We start from the raw sequence: 25,424 nt of genomic DNA on the forward strand, positions 1-25,424 counted from the left end.
CCAGTCTTGTTGGTGTGGACAGACCAAAGCACGAGAATTAAACGGTAGCTTCCTCCTCCTGATTTGGCCAAAGCAAAAGAGATCTGTAACAGGGAAGGGTGTTGTCTGCCACATAGGCACATGCTAATGCACCCAATTGTGAGCATGCCTGTGGGTTTTCATGTGTGCACCAGGCCTCCATTATGGTCACCAGGTTATTTGCTGGGTTCATGCCTTAATCTGGGCTGAGGCTGGCCAGACAACCGGTTCATGTCTGGGTGTAAACAACTTGGGCCTAAGCCTCACACAGGCATATTGTTGGTTGAAACCATTTGCAGATTGAAATAATTTCCTATGTTCTGTCTTTGACCTCACAGCAAAGTATCACTGGATAGCTGTTATTCCCGATAACCAGGCAAAGAAACTGAAGCTCAAATGAAGCGGCATATACTAGGTCACAAGGCTGATTAACAGTGATGCAGGCATTGAACACAGGTTTTCAGATTGTGAGTCCAGTACTTGGTTGTATGACTGTCTGTCTGCAGGGAGTGTGGAGGCATTACCGGGTGTACCTTGAGAAATGGCAGTTAATACACTGATGAACTGAGACATTGGGTGTAGAGATTTAAATAAACTTGGAAAAAAAATAAAGATGACCCTGTGAAGTATTCAGACAGAAACCTGATGATAAACCCTATGACGTTTCTCTGATGTGTGCCCAGACACTGATCCACCAGGACAGGTGTCTAAAGCTATGAATGAGTTTATATTAGGAATACTCTGTGATCATGGACCATGTACCTTATGTCAAATATATTCACATAAGCATTATTACACTAGTTTCACTGGTGCCTCATGCCTGGAAAGATACCCTAGTTTGCCAGGCAGAGTTTCAGTTTATGCCTGTGAGATCCCCCTTTCGGTCAGAGATATGTCCAGTTTGAACAGTTAAGCATACTATCATTCTACCTTGAAAGCACCTGGCAGGTCTGAACCCTCCCCAACTCATCCCAACTGTATAGATAGGCATTGTCTCTCCGACCAACATACAGAGACTCCCTGGTAGCCAAGTCTCTTTCCTGGTGGACCTCCATACCTCTATACTCAGTCCTTGCGGCTAAGTTACACTTTTGCTTATGCTAATACATGTGTGAACTTGCTCGTTTGTGTGTAAGCCAACAAACCAGACAGGTTTGCAGATGTTACAAGTTGCAGAGGGCTACACCTAGACCCAGGGGGGAAATCCCAGTGTCTTGTAATTCTGCAAAGGACTATTTCTTTTCAGGCTCGGGTAGAGCTCTCTCTGATCTGGCTTCATGGAGGAGATCCAAGGGCAGTTAGGATTCTTCTTAGGAAGTCAAGAGTCCTAGCGCAGAATTGAGCGGTGGTGTAATGGACATCTGTTATTTTTGCTGCCTTCATTGCATCTTTGCTAATTTCACTCTGAGATTTCCCTCTGAGGAACCTTCTGTTTGTAACTCTGGGTCTGTGTGGTTCCGGTGAAGCTGACCACACCTGACTTGGGGTGGAATGTGTGACCTAGGTTTAAGCCAGTCAGTATGTCCTATCCCACAGCCCTGGTGATTGGTTCAGGGATGGATATACGGTCAGTCAGATACTTTGGCTAGGGATTTTTCAGAAAGAGGCTTGATGCTAGGGATGTCAGCTGACGTAGCCATGTGACACTCATGTCAGTAGAAGGCAGAATGTTAATGTTCAGAAATGAGTCTTGATTATGTCCTATCTCTCCCGATGCAGCTGTGTCTCAGCTGTGAACTACTCTTGGACTTTTTAAATTGTACGAGCCATTTTTGCACAAGAGAGAACAGATTGGGTTTTCTATCACTTGTTATATAAAAGCCTTAATGGATATAAGGATGAAAACCCCTAAATCCTGTGCCTCCTAAAACATGGCCAACATGGTCAGACTGGAAATGTTTCAAAGCAGAAAGGAACAATTAACTACCATAGACACAGAGAAACTTCTTTAATGTATCCATGCAACATGATTTTGGGGAATATTATCTTTCATGAAAAACCAATTATCATTCTGAAGTTGTAAAATATACCCCCATGTAACAAAATGATCAGACTTTCAAGGACTTGTTTGCAATGAAGTGAGTAAATTCTGGATGCCATCTCAAGAAACAAGTTTTAATTTTAGAGTAGTTATTTTAGGTCAGTCTTTCTGAAAATAGTTAAGAAGGATAAGAGTCTATTAAGACCACTCCTAGTTTGTGACAATACAACCACCCTATCAGCATCTAGGTTACTAGGTGTTTTCTCTATAAAAGTCTGTGAGAGCAAAACAACCCTTTAAGGACCAGCCAAGCCCTGAGAATTTTCTGAGTCCAATGAACTAATTCTCATCTAGGACAGCTAAGCTCTGATGGTTTTAAATGGCCCATGTGGGTGAAAAACCACTGGCTTGGAGATTAGAAAGCCTGAATTCTAGTTTCAGTTCTGATATGAAAATTAGCTCATTGAGTCTGACCAAGTCCTTTTAAACTCCCTTTTAATGAGCCAAAGGGTTGTTTTTTTTTTCTATAAAAAAGAATTTAGGCTAGACATTGACTAAAGTCTCCTCCAGCTTTTAAGATTATGATCCAGTAATTTGGGCATGGCCAATCTGCTGTCTCTTTAAAAGTAGGAAGACTTCTTCACATAAGTCAGAGTAATTTATAAGATATAGAAATAATAAAAAGTGGCATTCATTTCATTTTCCCTTGTATTCATGAATAAACCTCATTTTTTATACTTAAGCTGTTAGTGAAAAAAAAATATAGCCAGGGAGGATCAGTGTCATGAAGAATTAAAAATAATATATAAACCATGGTGTTCACATATACATTACTCAACAGGTACCAAATTTGTTATTGGGCTCTGAGTATGAATGTGACATGATCTTTGTCCTTAAGCTCCCCCACGCTAATAGTGGAGGCAGATGTAACTATAGTTCAACTAAAAGTTACCACAAAGGTGAGCACACAGGCCCTGAGTCTACAGAGGGGGAAGCCAGTGAATTTAGAGTATTCTTAGAGCTGCCCATGTAAGGGTATTTTAAGGATGAATGAAGATTTCCTGTCAGAGAGGTTATGTATTGAGCCCTATTATTTTTATTATTTATTATGGAAATAAAGGGGATATTTGGAAAATGAATGTATGCATGTAAATTCTGATCCCCCCCCCCCACCCCATCCCGTGGATTTGCTGTATTTGAGTTAACCAGAGCCAACGTTGACTGAATGCTTATGTCATACCCTGTTAGGTATTTTACATGTGATCTCATTTAACAGAACCTTTGAAGACATTTTACAACTAAGATTAGATGACAGGTAGGCTCCAGGAATTGGCAGTTAGGATTCCAAATCATGTCTGCTTATCCCCAAAGCCCTAGATCTTTCCATAACTGTGCCATTACTCCTAAAGAATGCGGAGTTTTCTTCACAGCTGTAAAAAATGCATAAATTCTGAAGTGTCTCCCTTCTTTCCAAATGAGTTGTCTACCCATACAATATTTCCTCCCTTCTTTGGATTAGTGGAATCTTTCTCTAGCTTGTTGATTGGAAGAACCACCTGTGGAGCTTCCTACAAAATGCAGGTCTTGCATGCGCCTGGAGATTCTGACTCGGGATTGGATCAGGGTGTAAAATCTGTACTTTTTTTTTTTTAAGGGTTTTATTATTTATTTATTTATTTATTTATTTATTTATTTATTTATTTATTTATGAGAGACGCAGAGAGAGAGAGAGAGAGAGAGGCAGAGACAGAAGCAGGCTCCCTGGGGGAACCCGATGTGGGACTGGATCCCAAGACCCCAGGATCACGACCTGAGCCAAAGGCAGACGCTCAACCACTGGGCCACCCAGGTGCCTCTAGAATCTATTTTTAGAGTCCAGGGTGCTAAGCATGACACGATGGACCGCGGGGACACCTGCACCCCGATGTTTCTAGCAGCAATGTCCACAGCAGCCAAACTGTGGAAGGAGCCTCGGTGTCCATCGAAAGATGAATGGATAAAGAAGCTGTGGTCTATGTATACAATGGAATATTACTCAGCCATTAGAAATGACAAATACCCACCATTTGCTTCAACGTGGATGGACCTGGAGGGTATTACGCTGAGTGAAGTAAGTCAATCGGAGAAGGACAAACATTATATGGTCTCATTCATTCGGGGAATATAAAAATTAGTGAAAGGGAATAAAGGGAAAGGAGATAAAATGAGTGAAAATATCGGTGAGGGAGACAGAACACGAGAGACTCCTAACTCTGGGAAACGAACAAGGGGTAATGGAAGGGGAGGTGGGCGGGGGGTGGGGGTGACTGGGGGACGGGCACTGAGGGGGGCACTTGGGGGGATGAGCACTGGGGGTTATGCTCTATGTTGGCAAATCGAAGTCCAATAAAAAAAAAAAATTAAAAAAAAAGAATCTATTTTTAGCAAGCACTGGGATCCTGGGCGCGGACTGGAGGAAACACCGGTTAACGCCCTAGCCTAACTGGTGCGCCCATTTCCAGGCCTCCTACTCCCCCCCGTTTCTTCCCAGCTGATTTTCAGCATTCCCCTTAAGGCTCCGGGAGACTTCCATCCCCCTTCCCGCTGCTTTATTCGCTGCTAATAATAAACACTGCGGGTCATGGAGCACGCATGCATTCCCTCATTCTTCACCCTCGCCTCGGACAGGAGCTGCGGGAAGGGGCTGAACCTGCAGCACCGGGCGAACCCTGGGCCCCCGATAATCATTTGCTGGACCAGCAACCCCACGAGGTGGTTCCTATTCACCTTCATTTGCAAATAGGGAGATATGCAAAAAGGCGACAGTAAAGCTGGGACAGCCTGTAACGCAATCGGTATTTAGCGGTTAATCCGGGACGCCGCGGGCAGCCGCAGGACCCCCGCGCCCCCGAGGCTCGCCCCTCCGCGGTGCAGGGGCGCCCCCGGGAAGACCGCCGGGAACCCTGACGTCACACTACCCCCCCAACATGGCGGGCGGTCACGTGGGCCAGGGGCGGGGCCGCAGCGCTCCGGGAGAGCCGGCGTAGGTCACGTGGCTCGGGGGCGGCGGCGGACGCGGGGGCGTGGCCGTAACGCCGCGGACACCGCCTCGCGGGCCACGCCCCCTGCCCCTCCGGGTGCTCCCGCGCCGCGGAGGGGTGGAGTCTCCCTCGTGACCTTTCACCCCAGCATGGCTGCGCCCGTGGGACCGGTGAGGTTCTGGCGACCCGGTAAGGCCCCCTGGCCCACGCTGGGCAGATGCGGCGGCCTGACTGTGGTCCTGGCCCCGCCGCCGGCGCCCTGGGGCCTGCGGACCTGCCTGCGGGCCTGACCTCAGCGGGCTGCCCCCGCCGCCCGGACTGGTGGGCGGGCTCCGCGGCTCGGGCGCCCTCGGTGGTCGCGGCGGACTGCGGCGTGCGCACCCCGCCTGCGCGGGAACCCGTGGCCCGCGGCGTCGGCTCCCCCGGCCTCGTTTTCCTCCCTCGGGCTGCCGGCCCTGCCGGACGCTGGGAAAGCGCCGGGCGCCCGCGCGGGTCCGGTTCCCGCCGCTCGAGCCGCGCAGTCGGCGCTGCCTGGGTTCGACTCTGCGGCTCTGCCCTCCGAGGGAGCGGGGTTCCTTCGGGCAAGCCGCCTGGTTCTCGTGAGCCTTAGTCTCCTCACCTGTGAAATGGGTAGACTAAGAAGTGTCGTGTGGGCCTGGGAAGCGAACACGGCGCCTTGTCGGACCCAGAGAAAGCGCTCATGAAACGGGAAAGTATCTTACGTTGTTTTAGGGTGATTCTTGCCCATCCTGGTGTCCGCCGGAAAGTGACCACCCTCCCTCGTATGGGCTGCCGCCCACTTTCCCTCCGTCTGGCAAACACGAACGTTAGTCACAAAACGCTTTGCCTGATTTAATTTACCCATTAATCAGGATTTTATTGAATGTGTACTTACCAGGTCCTGTTAGATGCCTTACTTCCTCCCCTCCCCTGTGAAAACCCTTACGTTTCTTACCAGTTAACCAGCTTACCTTCTTCCACCACTTGCACTTCTGCAGACCTGGATGTGCAAAGTACATTGCAGCAAAAAATGAAATGAGACAGAGAAGGTAATACAAGGAAACCTTTTATTTATTTATTTTAAAAAATATTTTATTTATATATTTATTATTTCATCAGATACAGAGAGAGAGAGAGAGGCAGAGACCCAGGCAGAGGGAGAAGCAGGCTCCATGCAGGGAGCCCGATGCAGGACTCGATCCCGGGACCCCAGGACCACGACGAGGGCGGGAGGCAGATGCTAAACCGCTGAGCCATCCAGGCTGCCCCAAGGAAAACTTTTAAAGAGTATTTTAGAGTGATGCCCTGAATGCTAACCATACATATAAGTGATGTGGGAGATAAGCCAAAGCAAGGGATGCGTTCATTCTTTTTAAAAATCTGTAGTTTTCCACTTCATGACCGTTCTACTCAGTATTCCAGATTGTCAGCCAGGTATCCATGCTGAATTTTATTTACAGCTGGAACTAAGATCCCATTAGGTGATGAGATACTCTCTATTTTATTTATTCGAGCCTTTAATAACAGGTCAAAGTGTTAAGTATAATAAAGGCCTGAATGAATTGTTGCAAATTAGGACAGGGTACTATTTTGGTTAAAGAGCATGTGGTTACTTGAAGAGTTCTATTTAATTATTTAGTTCATTTGTTGAGGGTGTACTTAACTGAACACCTAACCTTGTGATCGAGAGGCAAATAGAGATGATCAGGCTGGGGCTCCGCTCTCAATATTTATTCTCTTTCTCAGTTTTAATGTGAATTTAGATGTCCTTGAGCTATTAAAACAAGGCAGAAAGAAGTGGTGGTAAGGAAGATAGGTTTATGAGTCAGACTGTAAAGCTGTCCTTGACTGCCATTTACTAACCTGGTGACTTGAGAAAGTCACTTGAGTACTCAGAGTCTCAGTGACCTCATCTGTAAATTGGCATAACAACACCTCCCCAAAGGATTGTTTTGAGGATTAAATGAGAATACATGTAAAGCTCTTAGTACTGGATACATGTTAACTATTAGAATTCCATAGAAGCCAACAGAAGAGAGGGAAAGATTGAATGTAAGGATTGGCAATACTTCATAATGGTAGTGATGTTTTTGAGTGAACATTGAAGCACAAATAAGGCCCTGTTCCATGGAGAGGTAGGAGTATGGGATTCTGGGCAAAGGGTGTAGCATGAGCAAGGCAAAGTGGGATGTGTGTCTCGGGAATGTCCAAAAAACCAAAATAATTGAATAGCAAGATGTTGTTAAGTGATAGGGTATATTTTGGGGCAAAGCAGGCGATAACATTATTCTATTTCTATTTCATTATTTTAAAAAATGGTGATCATGATCCCACTACATTCACTTCATAATCCACTAATAGGGCAGCAGTTAAACTGAAAAACCGAGCTGAAAAAAATGAAAGTAGAAGGAATGCTGGGTGGCGGTGGTTGGGCAGTACAGCTGTCAGCCTTGTTTTGTAGATGGAGAAATGAAGGCATTACGGTTTGCAAGATTGCAAACTTGTTACTCCCTTAAGTATAGAGACTACTCCGGAGGGAAAGGGAACACTGGGCAATCAGAATGGATGGTGGGATGTAGTAGAGGGAAGCAGTACTGGTTTGGCTGAATGAAGTCTTATAAGGAGGAGACATGCTCTTTATTGACTGACAATAGCTCTTGTAAAACATCTTATAACAAAATATACTGAGGTGGACTTGGCTGTAGGTTACAGACAGGGAGGGATGGGGTAGTGAAGAAGACACCTGGATGTATTAAACCCTGGTGTGGGAGGAAGGAAGAGACCTTGCAGGAGTAATGCTAACATAGTCCAAACAGACTGTAAAGGTCTAAAACATTTTGGAAAGGAGGGAATTTGTGACAAAAACAGAGCTGATGAGGATGAGCTATTCTTTGCAGTATTTTTCTTGGGGAAGGGTTACAAGTAGTTATTAAGAATTGGCAGTAATAAGGGAAGAAAGAAAAGGAGACTTGCCTCTTTGAGCACAGGCTTTGTTCCAGGTCCTGTTCTATCTTTTATCTTGTTGAAAGGAAGGTCAGCATTTTGGCAAAAACAATACAGCAGTGCCCCACTTACCCGATTTTTGGCAATCTTGGACCTCTGGAACATAACTGTGTTCCTAGAAATAAATGGACAAAGAATTAGAGATCTGTGGCAATGACTAAACTTTGCCCTAGGGGGTCTATGGACCATAGACCTATGGGTCTATGACCATGGTCCATGGACCAATATGTTACATTTTGGTGTATTTTTCAGGAGAGGGAGTCCAGAGCCTTTATTAGATTTGCTGAAGGGATTAGGGACCTCCAAAAATGTAAAAATAAATCATTGGGCTAAAGTTGCTTGTCATAAAGCCCCTGTACTTTCACACGGCATCAGACTCTGAGTGCAGAAGGCCTGGGAGATGATAGTTTGGGGGTAATCATCCCTGTAGTGCCCCCAACAGAAGGCTCTGCAGCCAGTGTTTGAACTTCCAGGGAGGGTTTTTATGATTCACAAAGGCATTACACCCCAGTGCTGAATAGCTCTAGCTTTTGAAAAGCTTGTATCCATTGAATTCCAAGTCCTATATCACTTACTACTCTTAGTTCTGTCCAAGGGGCTACCCAAACCAGTTGGCATGAAAGTTACAGAAGCTGATCATAAAAATTGAACCCACGTTCCTCTGAAGGCATTTTCCTTCTCAGGCTAAAATCCATGGTACCTTAAAGACTTTTATATAATGGGATGTGGCTTCCCTATTCTTCACCATCCTGAGCACCAATTTGTCATTGTTGTTACCAAGCAGCTGTTGTGGAAAGCTCTTGTTTCATCTGCTCAGCACAGTGGTTTCTTGGAATAGTACTTCACACACCAGCGACTCTGGTTCTGTGATTCCAAATGGGGGCCGCTGTCTACTGCATCCCGCTCCACTGGCCATGGTTGGTTGGATCAGGCTGGACATTGGACCTAAGATGGAAGAAGAGAAGCCTTCTTTCCTGGCCTCCAGACCACACACACCCTGCCTCCCTCCCTCAGTCTTTTACTTTCTCCCTGCACTAAACTGTGTTCTTAGGAGGAGAAGTAAAAGAAGCAAGTAAGCGGCCCAAGGGTGTCGCTCTGAGGTATCTCTTGCGCTCTAGTCCTTGCGGATGTGAGGGATGGTGGGAGGTTGTGAGCCTGAGCGGCCTTGATTCCAGCTCCTACTGAGAAGCCAAACTTAGAGGCGGAGAGGCACTGAGATGAGAAGGAGCAAGCCAAGGCAGCATCTGGGGGCCGGGGCCTTGCTGTCCTGCGGTAGTAGCACTTGTCCTCCACCTCAGCCAATTCCCAGTGGCTTTCTGTCACTTGTATTAGTAGTAATGAGTAGTAATATGTGGGGGCCAGACCTGAAAACTTGGTCCTCTGTAATACACCGTTATGTGCGGCCAACTTGGAGCCCAGTGGGACTCTCCTCTCTGTTCTTGCGGTGAAGCTTTTAGGGAAGATTTTTGTATTCTCCCCAGGTCCTTTCCTAGAGGCTTTCCTGAAGTTGAGTATCTCTTAGTAGTTTGAGGTAAAATGCATTGCTTGTGTTATGTCTTCGCCTTTGAATTTGTAATGTTTGCACATTTTTCTGTCCATTGGTTGCATCAGAGAATCTGAAAAAAGCATTTCTGTTACAGGGACAGAGGGACCAGGTGTCAGCATCTCTGAAGAGAGACAGAGTCTAGCTGAAAACTCTGCGACAACTGTTGTTTACAATCCCTATGCTGCCCTTTCTATAGAGCAGCAGAGGCAGAAGCTGCCTGTGTTCAAGGTACAGAGTGAACATGCGCGGTTGGTCGGCCTGAAGCCCGGTGCGGCGGCCTTAAACTTGGTACTGAAGTGAATAGTGTCTTTACTCTTATCACTTCTGTAGAACACGGTGAGCTCAGAGCTGCCCTTCTGAGGGGATTAACTTCAAAATATGTGTGTGTTACTTAACCATATAAGTAAATCTCGAAAGTCCGTAACATTTTTTTTTGTTGGATGTTATGTATTGAAAAACTGGAAGGGATTGAATGTCATTCTTTTACCTCCTCTTTGCTTTAAATTATGGACAAATTTAAACATAGAGAAAAGTAGAGGAAATAGTACAACGAACGTCTATGCCTCCAGCTTCAACAGATTACCAACATTAGCTTGCTTTTTAAAGGCAATTTCTTTAAACAAGACGAATTGGGTAACCAAGGAGGTTTCTGTGGAAGAAGTTAACTCCCACTGGCATAGTGATGGCATTTGGATGCTTCTATATTGCATGCACACCCAGCACTTGATTTTATTGGTCTTATGGAATGGACGTATGTTCATCTCACAAGAGACCAAAGCATAAACTAGAATATGTTCATTTATAGCCGTAGTTCTCCAGTGCAGACGTACATGGTCCATGGACTTGCTTTCTCCCTGTTGCCAAGACCACATGGGAAGCCACATTGGAATCAGGAAGTGAGCTGTAGGCCAAAGGCCATTTAGATAGAGCTGAAGAATGTTTTTTTCATATAGCCCCCAATGAAAGGTAATGCACCCTCCCAGCCTCACGTGATGCCCCTGGAATGACCTCAGTAGGTATGGCCACCAGTACCTATGGCTCTCTCTCTTCTGGCCAGTGCTGGGGAAAAGCTGCCAAGTTCTTACGCTAAGGGAGTCCCTTTGTCTACACCATGTTAATTTCTCTTCTATTAATATGTGCTTTCTCCAAATGGATTTGAAACAGAATCCTTCTTAATTTAGCCAAGTCACCTTGATTAGAGTTTTATGAGGCTCCAGACATTTCAGTCATTCACTGAGTCTGGGTTTTTCCCTCAGGCAATTAGCCTTGTCCAGTATGTGTGAATGTAAACCAGTTTGGCCCTCAGGAGATAAGATTATAGGTTGACCATTGTTGCCTCACTGGTGAGGGACACAGTTTGAACTGTGGTGAAGTATCAAGATTCTGGAGTTAGACTTTAGAGTCCATACCCAAGCTCCGTTGTTTTTGTGCTATGTGACCTTGCTTCACCATCTGAGCTTCTGTGTTATCTCTAATATGGGACTAATAACACGTACCTCAGAGGATCATTAGGAGGCCCAGATGAGATAATCCACGTAGAGCATTTAGCAAGGTACCTGACATATCGTAAATGTTTAAGTACACAGATAATTATTGTTTACTAAGTATTTAATTTTGGTCCTTTGACTTTTCTTCATCTTCCAACTGAACTTATGAGATACAATAAATGAAACAAATGAAAAAGTAATCGAGATTTAACATATTGATGGAAATTAAAATGGTATGGGTTCTTGGTAAAAAGTAAAATGGAATTTAAGCATAGTTAGGCTCTCATGAGATATGAAAGATAAATCTAGAAGACAAAAAGGGTGAAAGTGACCCATTCATCAATCCTTCCTCCATTAAAACTAAAAGTAGCTTTAAAAACAAATTGAAACTAAAGGGGTGATATATATAATGTCAATCCCTGTTCCTTGCTGCCATCACATGGCGGCCTTCTCCTCGACTGCCTCTGGTAGGCTGGCGTTTTTGCTGGGGCCTGGACACTGCTGTGCAAGGTGGTCCTCACACTCTTACACGCCGCCTCCCTGAAGGTTAGTCCCCTCTGCGCCACCAACCCTCCTCCATTTCCCTGCTGTTCATAGTCTCCAAACTGGAAATGTTGTCATGTCCCTCTTGAATGTCTCACCTTCTCTGTGTGCAGCCCTTTGTATCTAATATGTGAGGTGTGAATTACTGCCTTCAGTCTTCTGCTCAGTCTTGTATGCCACCGCCCGGTTTTCTCACAGCACTGACAGCCCATCCATCCAGACCTTGACTCTGCACGGCTTTCCATAGAGAAGCCCGGGCTACTCTAACTCATTTCCAAACCGCACCTAGAGCTTTTTGTGGGCTTTTGATGATGCCCCTGGCATAGAGTTTGTACTGTTTGCTTGTTTCCATCTTTCTTTTGCTGATGTCATTTCCCTTTCCTGGAATGCCTTGTCTCTTTCTGTCTGTAATCAGATTGTCTTTCAGGTTTTCCTTGACCATCTACCATCTATCTGTCTATCCATCCACCCACTGGTTGGATCTATCATTCACAGAATACCTGCAAAGATCTCAAACCTTTCACCTTTCCCTACCCAGAATGAAAGAAAGCACCAAGTCCAGGCAGCCTACAAAAAAGGGTTTAGACTGGTCAGCAGACCATCTGCAGCAGGATTTGCTGTGGGGGCTTGAGAAATGCAGGTTCCTGGGCTCCACCCTAATCCTATTGAATCAGAAACCCTGTGGGTAGGGCTAGGAATCTTCATTTTTAGCAAATATTCTAAGAGGGTTTCACACTAAGATGTGAGAACTATATATTTAGACCCCAAATAATGCCAAATTCAAAAACCCAAAGCATCCAACACCTTTATGAGCCAATTAGGCAGCATGTTCACTCTCCCAGTCCTCAGCACATTGTCAGTACCCAGTCAGACAGGCTGAGCAGTAGACAGAGTAAGGGGCCTTGGCAGGGTTTACTTCATCCCAGACCAGGCATTTATGGAATACTTTTATGACTTTCCAGACCGTCCGGTACATCTCTTAGCAAATGTAGGGACAAAAATACACTCTAAAGCTAAGCAGATAGAATGTTGGAATGATCTCTTGAATTTTTCTGCTCACACTAAAAGGGTAAAAAAAGAAGGCTCAGTTGAAATATAGATGTAACCTATAGGTGCTTTATTATGAACTTGGATTTATTTATTTAAAGATTTTATTTATTTGAGAGAGAGAGAGAGAGAGAGAGAGAACACAAGTTGGGGGAGGGACAGAAGGAGTGGGAGAAGCAGACTTCCCACTGAACAGGGAGTTGGATGTGGGGCTCCATCCCAGGACTCCAGGATCATGGCCTGAGCTGAAGGTAGACACTTAACTGACTGAGCCGCCCAGGTGCCCCTGAACTTAGATTTAGAGGTAGAGGCAACAGCATATTCTTTTGGCTTTTTTATTTTTCCCAGTTAATAAATGAACGACTTTATAATTAGATACAATGCATAATTTGTACAAAATGTAAAGGTCTTCTTCACACTCTTGCTCCTTGGCCACCCTCTTCTGCTCCTGGAAGTGGTACAATGACCAGTTTTTTGTTTTGTTTTATTTTCTGCAAGATAGCTTGTACATAGCATATATGTGTCCTTTTTTTGAAAACTCAAATAGTGTATTATTTACTGTTTAGCATCGTACGTTCCTCCCTTAACATATCTTGTTGACCATTCCATATCAAATAGACATTCGTTCTTTTTTTAAATTCAATTAATTAACATATTGTATATTATTAGTTTCAGAGGTAGAGTTCAGTGATTCATCAGTCTTATATGCGTTGCTCATTATATCACATGCCCTTCTTAACGTCCATCACACAGCACATCCCCCCACACCCTCTTCTCTCTAGCAACTCTGTTTGTTTCCTATGGACATTTTTTATTTTTATACCTGTGTATAGTCCATTAATGGAGTGTTTCATAACTGATTTATCACCCTGTTGATTGACATTTAGACTGAATTATTATAAAGAACACTTCAGTGAGTATGCTTGTATATATACCTCTTTGTTCATATGTATCATTAGTATGTTTGTAGTATAACTTCATATAGGTGAAAGTGTTGAATTAAAGGGTATGTGCATTGTATATTTTGGTAAATTATTGCTCTCAATTGCACTTGTTTCAGCTTATCTGGACACCAGCACTGCAAGTTAGAAATATATTTTGATAGTTCTTTTTAAAATTTACTTTGGAAAACAGCTCATCTCATAATGTTTAAATATCTTTGTTTAGGTCTTTTGAGAAAATGCATGGCTCTTTACAATGTATGGTTCTATTTTTCAGCTTAGGAATCATATATTGTACTTGGTAGAAAACTATCAGACAGTGGTGATTGTTGGAGAGACGGGATGTGGGAAAAGCACGCAGATCCCACAAGTGAGTATATACTTAAATGTGTCTTTGTACTTATATTTGGCTGGAAGGATTTTGTAACTTGAGAACTCTCTTTACTATAATTTGCTTTTTAAAGATCTTTTGTCGTAGAGAAAATATTCAATCCCACTAGATATTTTTTATTCAACTTTTGGTTCTTGTGATTGATTAGCTTCAAAGTAACATTCATTTTTGATTTATTATAATTCCAAAATAATGATTGAATAGCCAAGCTCTGAAAGGAACTGTGGGGATTCCTTCAAAGAGGTATAATGCCTGGTTTTTGTCCTCAAGTAGTCACAGTTGAAGAGGAGGGTGAAATGAATGACTGCTGCTCTAGCTGTAAATAAAAATGGAATACCAAAGAATCACATGGTGCTGTGGAAGGAGCCCCTATTATCAAGCAAACCTCTGCTTGTGTGGACAAATGTGAACAGAAGGATTGGGGGGAAGGGCCTTGTAAAAAAAATGACACTTGAAGTAGACTTTGAACAATCAGTGGGAGCTGGCTGGGAAGATACTCTCATCCAGGCAGTATTGTGGTCAGAGATACTGGGGTATGAGAAGGGTCTGGGACTCAGCAAGAATGGAAAGACAAGGTGAAGTCAAAGTTTGTCTTACGAGGCTTAACTTGGAGAGTGAAGAATGCTGTATAAGTGGTCAGGGATGAGAGTCATTGCAGATTTTTCTTTCCTTTTTAATGTAGATTTTTGCTGAAGTATGAAATGTATATCACAGATTATTTCTATCATAATTGTACAGTGTGATAAACTTTCAACAAGCGAATACATGTTACCAGCGCCCAGATCAAGAAATGGAACAGAACATTACCATAGCCCCAGAAGTCCTCTTGTGTCTCCTTCTGGTCTCTTGCCCTCTCTTTCTGCTTCCTATGCGACACACAAGGGTATCCCTTATTCTGGCTTCTAACACCATAGATTAGTTCTATTTTTGAACTTGTAGAAAGAGATAATATGGCTTCTTCTGCCCAACCCAATAATGGATTTAGGTTGTAGCCAAGACACAGTTATTTCTTAAAAGGTCCCTGGGTTATGTAATGTGCAGCTAGGGAGGGGTATGCAGTGGGAATGGACAGCAGTAGAGAAAGGACAACAGAGCACAGAGTGGCCTGGAGGGAGAACATTTGTGCAGGTGGTATCAAAACCCTAGCCAATTACTTAGCTTCTTGCAGAGACACACAGGACAAGGGCCATGTTGAATTACTGAGAGATTATCAGAGGGCAGTAATAATCATTACCACGATCATCATCAAACGGGTAATAAGTAAGTGCTACATAAAGTTGGCACTTAACACGTATTAATCTATTTAATCCTCAGTGACCCTGCGAGGCAGGTACTGATACTATCTGTTTGACAGTCGAAGATGTTAGAGAGCAGTGATGTGGAGGAGGGAACATAGAAAGTGAAAGATGGGCCATGTGAGGAGAGATGGTCTTAGTTTGTTTAGGAGTAAGTCTGTATGGTTATTCAGTCAGCTCAACATAACTATGTTATGTTAACAAAGAACCTGAAAATCTTGGTGGCATAAGAACACAAGGGTTTATTTCTTTCTCCTACCATGTGATCTTCTTGGGGTGATGACCCAAGATGACTGCTCCATATGGTCACTGAGGATGATGACCCAGCTCTTATCTGGAACTTGGGAGTCTTGGGGTAGATGGCAGGATTAAGAGATGGTTCAAGTTTTAGAGCTTGAGACTAGAAGTGGCACTTTTGCTCATGTTTCATTGGACAATGCTGGTTTCACTGCCAGGCCTGATAGCCTTGGGGTGGTAGTATGTGGAATCCTCCCACAGGGGTGGATGGCAGATATTTGGATCCGCAGTACAGTATAGCATAATGATCTGGTCATTTCCCCCAGCAAGGCTTAGCTGCCAGGGAACAGAGAGGGCCAGCTCAGGGGCAAGTCTAGGCAAAGAATGGCCTGGAGGTGAAAGAACAGGGCCTGAGGATCCAGCCTGGGCAATGTGGCAGCAAACAAAGGTGATTTTTTTTTTTTTTTCAATTTTGGAGGAATATTTAATAGGTTCACATGGTTTATTTTTTCAGAAAGATTTTATTTGTTCATGAGAGACACAGAAGGAGAGGCAGAGATAGGCAGAGGGAGAAGCAGGCTCCCTACAAGGAGCCTGATACGGCACTTGTTCCTGGACCCTAGGATCATGCCCTCAGCCACAGGCAGACGCTCAACCGCTGAATCACCCAGGCATCCCAGTTCACATGGTTTAAAATCCCAAGAGATGTGAAAGAACATCAAAAGAGAAAGATCTCTCTTCTGCTGTATCTTCTGATGCTCATTTCCCTTATGCGGATATAATTGATGGTACTAGTTTCTCAGAGATTTTTCTCACTGTACTTACAAAAAAGTGTGTGTGTATCTTTTTTTAAAACACAAATAGGTAGCATCTATACATGCTTTAATGTACCTTGTTTTTTCTCCTACTCAGTGTATCATTTTTCAGTTACATAGATTGCACATAATTTATTTTGTTAATTCTTAGTTGATAGGCATTTAGGTTGTTCCCAGTTTTGTATTATCACGCTGATGCAGTGAGTCAATTTGCATATAATTTTGCACATATATGGGTATACTTGCAGAATCAGTACAGTAGTTATGGAGTTGCTGGATCAAAGGGCATATACGTTTGAATTTAATGACTTTTAAGGAACTTTTTTTTTTTTTTATAAGCCCTGTGGGTTTTTTTTTTTTAATTTATTTTTTATTGGTGTTCAATTTACTAACATACAGAATAACCCCCAGTGCCCGTCACCCATTCACTCCCACCCCCCGCCCTCCTCCCCTTCTACCACCCCTAGTTCGTTTCCCAGAGTTAGCAGTCTTTACGTTCTGTCTCCCTTTCTGATATTTCCCACACATTTCTTCTCCCTTCCCTTATATTCCCTTTCACTATTATTTATATTCCCCAAATGAATGAGAACATATAATGTTTGTCCTTCTCCGACTGACTTACTTCACTCAGCATAATACCCTCCAGTTCCATCCACGTTGAAGCAAATGGTGGGTATTTGTCATTTCTAACAGCTGAGTAATATTCCATTGTATACATAAACCACATCTTCTTTATCCATTCATCTTTCGTTGGACACCGAGGCTCCTTCCACAGTTTGGCTATCGTGGCCATTGCTGCTATAAACATTGGGGTGCAGGTGTCCCGGCGTTTCACTGCATCTGTATCTTTGGGGTAAATCCCCAACAGTGCAATTGCTGGGTCGTAGGGCAGGTCTATTTTTAACTCTTTGAGGAACCTCCACACAGTTTTCCAGAGTAAGCCCTGTGTTTTTTGAATACATTCATATGGTACAAAATTCAAAAAGCACAGGAGAGTAAATGGTGAAGAGTGAATCTCCTGAGCTTTGCTGGTGAAATGGACTAGGTCATTGTGATAGATGATTATATTATTGGTCCGAATACCAGCCTCATCCTCCTTTCCTCACCACGCAGTTCCTCTTCTCTGAGACCAGCATAACTTCTTGTGACGCTAATTTGAGTTATGGCCTAGGAAAATTGGACAGGCTGAGGAGCTGAAGGTCACGGCAAGAATGTGGAGCAGGTTTTTCTCAACACACTGACTTGCTGGATTTATATAATATCTTTCCTTGGAAAAGTACTGCATGCTGAAGCACCAAACACCAGTTTTGAAATTTCACAAACTATTTGTGGAACCTAGATGATATTTTCTCCTAGAGCTCTGTCAAAACAATGGACTATGAAAATAAGCTCTTTGCTATAATTTTTATTAGTGCTGTTTTTGATGGAGTGCTTCCTTATCCCACTCCTTAATGAGAAGATCAGATTTGGTGACCCTTAAAAAGAGGAAAGATGGAATCCAGCATGACATCCACTGCCTTTTGATAGCAACACTATTCTTGCTTTTGCAGCATCTTTAAATTTCCATATGTCAGCAGTCATCAGCATGCAGGAGTCTGAATCACAGGTGTATCAAGGAGACTGGCTTTATGGGCAGCTTGTTTATTTTATGGGAGTTCTTTTTCTTTCGCTTACCACTGTTACTAAGAGAGTGACTGCAAGTATGTGTGTTTTATTTTGGATGGTAGAATTATGTGTCCTGGTTATGTGGCAGGGCTGTGGTTTGCCAAGCTTAAATCCCAGCTCTTAGATTTTTATCTGTGTCCTTGGACAAGTTATGTGATCTCTTTGCTTATCTCTAAATTGTTGATGATGCTGTTACCTTCCTTATAGGATTTGTTGTGAAGATTAGATGGGATGGGCTTATGCATGCAAGGTGCTCAGCATAGTTCCTAGCACCTAATAATGTCCGTGAATCTTAGCTATTATTTCTTGTAGCTCTGTTTTTGCATTTGTGTTGATTGGCATAGTTGGTAGTGTTTTGTGTATGTATTCAATACAAGAGAGAGAGAAACTTTACAGTTTTTATAGCAAAAAACCTACATCATCTAAAACATGTTGTTCCTTACAGTCATTTTTTTAAACTATTATTTCTAGCTAATTTTAGACTAACAGAAAAGCTGCAAAAATAGCACAGAATTCCCGTAAACCTCTCCCACCACTTCCCCTAGCACAGTAATCAAAAGCAGGGCATCACTATCGCTATAGTGCAGCGGCTGGACTACGGATCATATGCATCTCTTCAGTGTTCTCCCTGATGTCCTTTCATAGTTTTAAGATACTAGACCTCTTGTTGCAGGTTGCTGTTACTTCTCCCTAGTCTTCTCTAGGCTGGGAGAGTTTCCTCATTCTGTCCTCCTCATCTTTCATGACCTTGACGTTTTTGAAGAGTACTGGGCAGTTATTTGATAGGACACGTCTCAGTTTGGATTTGTGTGATATCTTCTCATGGGTAGGGTAGAATGAGCTGGTGCGATTTGAGAGAGAATACCACAGAAGTGGTGTGTCCTTCTCAGTGTACCCTATCACAGGATTTGAGATGCTGATGTCTGATCACTGCTGAGGTTAACCTTGGTTCAGGTGCCAGAATTTGCCTATAAAGTTACTGTCTTTCTCTTTGGAGTTGGTAAGTATCTTGGGTGGAGATATTTTCAGACTGAAGATCCTCCCCTTGCCTTCAAGTTTTTGCCTTCTCATTTTAGCTTTTCTCAGTGGATCTTATCTGCAGCACTTACTCAGGAGTTTGCTTGATGCTTTTTTTCTTTCCCTTTTTCCTTTATTAAATGGATTCTTCTCTAAGGAAGAACTGTCTTTTCTCTGTCATTTATTTATTATTTATGTACCTCAATGCAGATTCATATATATATATTTTTTGTTCTGTGTGTTAAAATCCAATAATGTCTTTTTCAGTTTGTTTTTTGATCATTAGGAGCTCCTTTTTATTTAGGCTTTGTGTTCTTTCTAAAAGCCTCCATCCTTTTTTGAATGTATCCTTGCTTTCTAGTACTACAGACATTTCAGACTTGTCTTATATTTTCCCTGCACTAGCAGCCCTGGGATCAAACACTTCTCCAAGGAGCCCTGGTTCCTTTATTGGAGAATGGCACTTAGAAATCAAGAATTGGGTGCTAGGGTGCTCATTGCTACTGAAGTGTCATTGCTGTAAGTCTCAGTGGGCAGATTTAGGAAATACATATATATATATATATATATAATGATTACTAATCCCTACATAAAAATATCTGTATGTCTATAGCAATCTGTATATGTATTACAAGCCATGAATTTATGCTGGTACTTCTTTTTTTAAAATATTTTATGTATTTATTCATGAGAGAACCACAGAGAGAGGCAGAGATGTAGGCACAGAGAAGCAGGTCTCTGGTGGGGACCTTACTTGGGACTTGATCCTGGGACCCCAGGATAACGCTCTGAGCCAAAGGCAAACGCTCAACCACTGAGCCACCCAGGCATCCCTATGCTGATACTTCTGATTGTAATTCAACACCATAGGGTTCGTTTTAGCCTTTCCTTATTTGTAACTTTTCTCCTACAGTGAGAAACTCAGTCTTCATTATTTACAGTATGTTAACTTAATTGTTGAATTCTAGTATGAACATAAAATAGTTTTAGAATTACCAACCATACCCCCATTTGGCTATTTACCAACATTTTACTAACTAGATCACAGTTCTCTGTCTTTGGCTTTACAGTCTCCAGTCCAGATACTGTTTTCCAGTTGCTTAGGTTCTGTCTCCCCCCAACCCCCTCAGCGTGATCCTGTAATTCATTTGTATTACAGAAAGGGCCATTTGTTAGCGTTTGTATTTTCTCTTGGTTTCTCTTCGCATACATCTTGGTTGGTTTTGCTTATGTTTTGGGCATTTGAAGAGCCGTGAAACACGACTGGCTCTAAGAGTCAGAGCTACCCAAAAACATCTACTCAGAGCATTATCACTTCCTCTTCATCCTCTGCTGCCCTGTTTCCATTTTTCTCCCAATCCTCCATAGACAATCATTCTCTTTAGTTTTTTCCTTTGTTTCTTTTGAATAAATGAGCAGGTACATGTAGTAGCATTTTTAACCTTCTTTTCCTGTTGTAAAATATATATTCATTGTGAAACAATATAGACATTATAAAAACATGTAACACTGATAGCCACTATTATCCACTTTGGATTTTAAAAATGTAACGATCAAATGACTATATAACAAATGAATATATATAGCAAATAAATGCATAAATCAGATAAATACAATTGAATTCTATGTGTATTAATATATGATAGCTATGTAAACATGTACAAAATCTAGTTATTTTTAATTAATCTAAAATGTTTTGTATGGTTGATATAAAACATTGAGTTGTCTCTGTATGTACTTTAAAATTATTCATTCTACAGATTTAGCACTGTTCCCTGTGGCCCATGGATAGTTTTTATTCCTTTAGGCGTCTCTAGTACCTGGAAATTTGTTAAGACTGGGGAGTCAGAATGTTGAATTTGGGCCTTGGATCTTTTGAATATCAGCTCTGATGTGAATGTAAGCAAGTTACCTAACATTTCCAAGCCTTAGATCCCTCATTTGCAAAATAATTTCCAAAATGTCTGCGAGGATAAGAACCATCTGGTACTAACTTTCTCAGGGATTCTAACATAATACAGGGTTATCTTGGGGGAAATTGTTTCTGGAGAAGTGGTGTCAGATGCATAATTAGGTGTGGTTTTATTTGCAGTATCTTGCAGAAGCTGGCTGGACTGCAGAGGGAAGAGTGGTGGGAGTGACCCAGCCTCGAAGAGTGGCTGCTGTTACAGTGAGTTTCTTTTCCATGTTGCAGAAATCTCCATCTGCGTCTTCTGTTTCAGTGACTTATTTTTTCTTGTTTCCTCAAAGCCCCAAGTGAATATGGCATGGCTCCTTAAGTGTTTAATCCTTCAGTTTATAAAGAACTCTGATGTACTTACTTTTATAAAATCAATACCTGTACATCACAGATTTTTAAGTAGTAATAAAGTACAGAGGAAGTTAAAACAAAAATAATGAGAAAATGAAAATGTTACCAACCCAGCAAAAGCCTTGTGAACATTTGTGAACATCATCCCAAGCTTTACTCTTATATTCACATAAAAGTGAATGGTGCATTGGATGGGTAGTAGTAATTCTACAAAAATGATATGCCAGTGTACATTTGGTTTTGTTGAATTCCACAAAAGGGGAAACTGAAGTGAACAGGAGTAGTTACTGAACTTTGGAGAAATATTTGTTCACCACATGAAACTGTATGGAAGCTTGAAAACTAAGAAACAAGAATACAGAAAGCTTTAGGATGTTACTTGTTTTTGAAACTATTAAAGGTAGTTTCCTGCGGCAAAAGAGCAAAGGCACACTTAATTCTTTCTATATTTTCTCCCTCCATTTGTTATAGATGCAATGGTATGACTTATATTTCAAGGGTTATAAATAAAAGTTCTTTTCTGTAATCAAAACTCTGCAACTGATTAATTTTAGTTACATAGATCCAGTGTTTCTCACTAATTCTCTACCATGGTTTGCTAACCTTGACTGGCTCATCTTGCCTTATTTCTTAATGGACTGAATTTTATATTCAGTGCCTTAGAATGTTTGATTGTGGTCTTTGTTATGAAATTCTTTATTCACACTCTCTTTCCTGGGAGCTGTGCAGACATTGCTCACTGCCTTTTGACATGGAGAATCATATGCAGAAGTCTGAGTTCCAGTGGGCTTTCTCCCCACTTCTTTTCTGGCTCACTTTTCCGGCTTAGATGCTTGTAAGCTTGATTTTGTGCCAGGACATAACTTGATGCTGATTGTTCTGTCTCATTTTTTCCTAAATATGGAAGGACTTTCAGTCTTCAGGTTCTAATCTCAAGTTTTCTTCTGTTACATCTTGGCATATATTTTCTTTTTCCTAAGGACATCAATTGAGTGTGTATTAGATCTCCTTTGTCCGTTTTTAGTATTTATTATCATTTTTGGAATCATTTGCTCTTTCCCAATTTCTTTTCTAAGATGTCTCCAAGCTTGTCTACAATGTCCATGGTTGTTTTTAGGTAAATACATTTACCTATATTGTTTTATTTACCTATCTGTTTTAGTTCCTTTATATCTTTACCAGGGTCTCATAGTCACTTATTTGAGTGTCTTTTTTTTTTTTTAAAGAGAATAACTACAATACATTACAGATTTTAAAAGCTGATAATATTATAAGCATTTAAAAAAATCTAGAAAAAATAACAGCATATTTTATTAACTGCCTGACACATTCTTTTTTTTTTTTTATTTTTATTTTTTTTGATAGTGTGTGAGCAGGGTTTGGGGGGGGTGGAGAGAGAGAATCTTAAGCAGGTTCCATGCTCAGTGCAGAGCCCAATTTGGAGCTCAATTTCATGACCCTGAGATCTTGACCTGTGCCTAAACCAAGAGTTGGACGCTTAACCTACTGAGTCACACAGGTACTCCCCGCCTGACACATTTCTGTAACCTTTTTTTTTTCCTGAATTTGTTGGACTTTCCCATGGGCCCCCTCTTCACATGACAGTGTTTTTCTATTCTTTTCTTATGGAAAGAGTAGAGCAATATTTTAGTTGCCCCAGCTTAGTTGATTTAGATGTGCTTTTTATTATTGCCGCTGTGGAAGAGTTTAACTTTATAACTGGTTGTTTGTAGCATTGTATAAATTTGAGGATTGTTCTCAAATTTGAGAAAAGCCTCTCAGGTGTCTGTCATATCCAAGCTCTGAGATTTGGGGGACCTCTGCAGGCTGGCTTCTGGCCTGTCCATTTCAGACCTTGTTTCTCCTTGACTCTACTTTGACTCTTTCTTCCTTAAACTGTTTATAGCTTAAGCTTGTAGTTTCTTTGAATCTGGATTCCTTTAGCTGAATTGCACTTGTTTCTCTGGAAAAATACTACTAATGTTTCTTTTTAAACTGCTATTTTCCTTGTGTTCCTGTCTTTCTTCTTGGTCAGCTTTACTACAGTGGCCTGGTGTTAGTACTTTGATAATAATTACTCATCTTTGAGTTGGACCACTGATGGCTACAGCATTGTGAGGTTGTGCCGTATTAGCTAGTACACGGCTTGCTACCAAATCTCTTATCCTTCTTTGCTGGGGCAGGATGAGGATGAGGATCTGGAGGTGTACTCATTAGTGATCGTAGAGGTCTATAATGGCTCATGATACAATTCTTTGGGCTTTTCTTTAGGACTTGATACTTGCTTACTCCCTGCCTCTCCTTCAGTTCTTTCTCCCTTGCGGTTGTTTGCTATCAAAGTGGATCTTTGCAGTATCTTGCAGAAGCTGGCTGGACTGCAGAGGGAAGGGATCTCTTTTGAGACATTTCCTATGTCTTCTGGGCCTGCACACACTGTTGCTTCTTGTCTTCTTCTTTTTTTTAAATTTATTCATGAGAGACACACACACACACACACACACACACACAGAGGCAGAGACACAGGCAGAGGAGAAGCAAGCTCCATGCAGGGAGCCCGACGTGGGACTTGATCCCAGGTCTCCAGGATCAGGCCCTGGGCTGAAGGTGGTGCTAAACTGCTGAGCCACCCAGGCTGCCCTGCTTCTTCTTCTTCTTCTTCTTTTTTTTTTTAATTTATGATAGTCACAGAGAGAGAGAATGGCAGAGACACAGACAGAGGGAGAAGCAGGCTCCATGCACCGGGAGCCCGATGTGGGATTCGATCCCGGGTCTCCAGGATCGCACCCTGGGCCAAAGGCAGGCGCTAAACCGCTGCGCCACCCAGGGATCCCTGCTTCTTGTCTTCTTAAAGATTGTCTGTCCTGGCTGTTAGGGTGGTGATACCTACATTAAGAAAGCCAGAGGAGGCCGGAGCCTCTCTTCTGGAGTCAGACCTCACAGACCTCACAGGCAGCTGTGCTTCCTAGTTTATTGCTTGGGCTTGTGGCTCTTTCCTTCTTTCATTGAAGATGAAGGTTTTAGTCGATAATATTTTTAATTTTAATTTCTTTTCTTGTTTTAAATGAGCTCTCAGAGAGGGGGGGTACCAAAATAGAAATTATTGATAGACGTTATTCTAAGTCTTATGTGCATAAGTAAATATAGAGATAACAGTTGGGAAACTACACTGCAGTGTTTAGATTTAACCTTTTATGTCACCAGAAGATGACTCAGTTACTAAGAAATTAGAGTAATTTTTCCTGTTTGTAGTTGGGAATCTTAGCTCTTAACTTTGCATTTAGCTCCAAATGTGTAGCTATGGATAACATCCATGAAACCCCATGCCTTCTCTTGAAAAGAGCAAAGAGTGTATAAATTAACGGTGGAGTATTAATAGAGCTGTCAAGTTTGAGATGCTACATCTCAAAGAGTACTCTGTATGCAGACTAAACTCTGAAAACTGTCACAGAGCTTAAGAACAGATGGCATGAGCCATTGCTTGATCTCCATGAGAGGTGCTTACTAATGAGCATGTTCGCTGGACTCACAGGGTCTAGGTTTGTCTTCCAGACCAGGCCCTTCCTTGACCTGTGACTCAAAACAAGCTCTAAACCTGTCTTATTTCAGTTTCTTTCTTTATAAAAATGAGGGTATCTTGCCTACCTCATGGGCTGCATGCATATTTAGTGAGATACATTTTGTGAAAACTTGGAGCATAGAACCTGCAGGTAGTAAGTGCTCAGTGAGTGGTTTTCTTTTTCTCTTGACCTCCCTCCCTGTAGTTATTTGCTTTGGTCAAATAGATAGTATTTATCCAGTCCAATTGATAAAGTTATGGGAGTAAAACTTAAATAGTAGAGGTAAAAATCTGTTAAATCTGTTAAAAAGCCAATAGATTATGACCTTTCAAGTGTCCAGTAGTGTAATCATACATAAAAAGGTAATAAAAGAGTTTGAAAATAAAATATATTTTATAGCAAATGTATATAAATAGTGAAATCATAAGAATAAATATGTTTGGCTTTTGTCTTACAAACCCATAAAATTTTTATGGAGAGGGTTGGTTCATTGTTACAAGCCTCTTTTCCCATAGCTCCTTGTAGCTCTATGTACACATTTTCTATCTGT

General features: G+C 42.0%; 1 protein-coding gene across 4 annotated transcripts in view; it reads left to right on the top strand.

Annotated features, from left to right (window-relative positions):
- The first annotated feature begins 5,083 nt into the window (after positions 1–5,083).
- The window catches only part of DHX35 (DEAH-box helicase 35), a 65,860-nt gene continuing 45,519 nt past the window's right edge, over positions 5,084–25,424 (top strand). For all 4 annotated transcript variants that reach the window (XR_005377845.1, XM_038572313.1, XM_038572314.1 and 1 more), the window contains exons 1-4: positions 5,084–5,208; positions 9,663–9,796; positions 13,864–13,956; positions 21,099–21,176. Coding sequence is in view for 3 of the 4 variants with exons in the window: in XM_038572313.1 (XP_038428241.1) it covers positions 5,169–5,208; positions 9,663–9,796; positions 13,864–13,956; positions 21,099–21,176 (345 nt within the window). In the remaining variant the exon portion in view is untranslated. The remainder of the gene's footprint in view (positions 5,209–9,662; positions 9,797–13,863; positions 13,957–21,098; positions 21,177–25,424) is intronic.

Source organism: Canis lupus, chromosome 24, assembly GCF_011100685.1.
Source record: "Canis lupus familiaris isolate Mischka breed German Shepherd chromosome 24, alternate assembly UU_Cfam_GSD_1.0, whole genome shotgun sequence".
In the NCBI taxonomy this organism is placed as follows: Eukaryota; Metazoa; Chordata; class Mammalia; order Carnivora; family Canidae; genus Canis; species Canis lupus.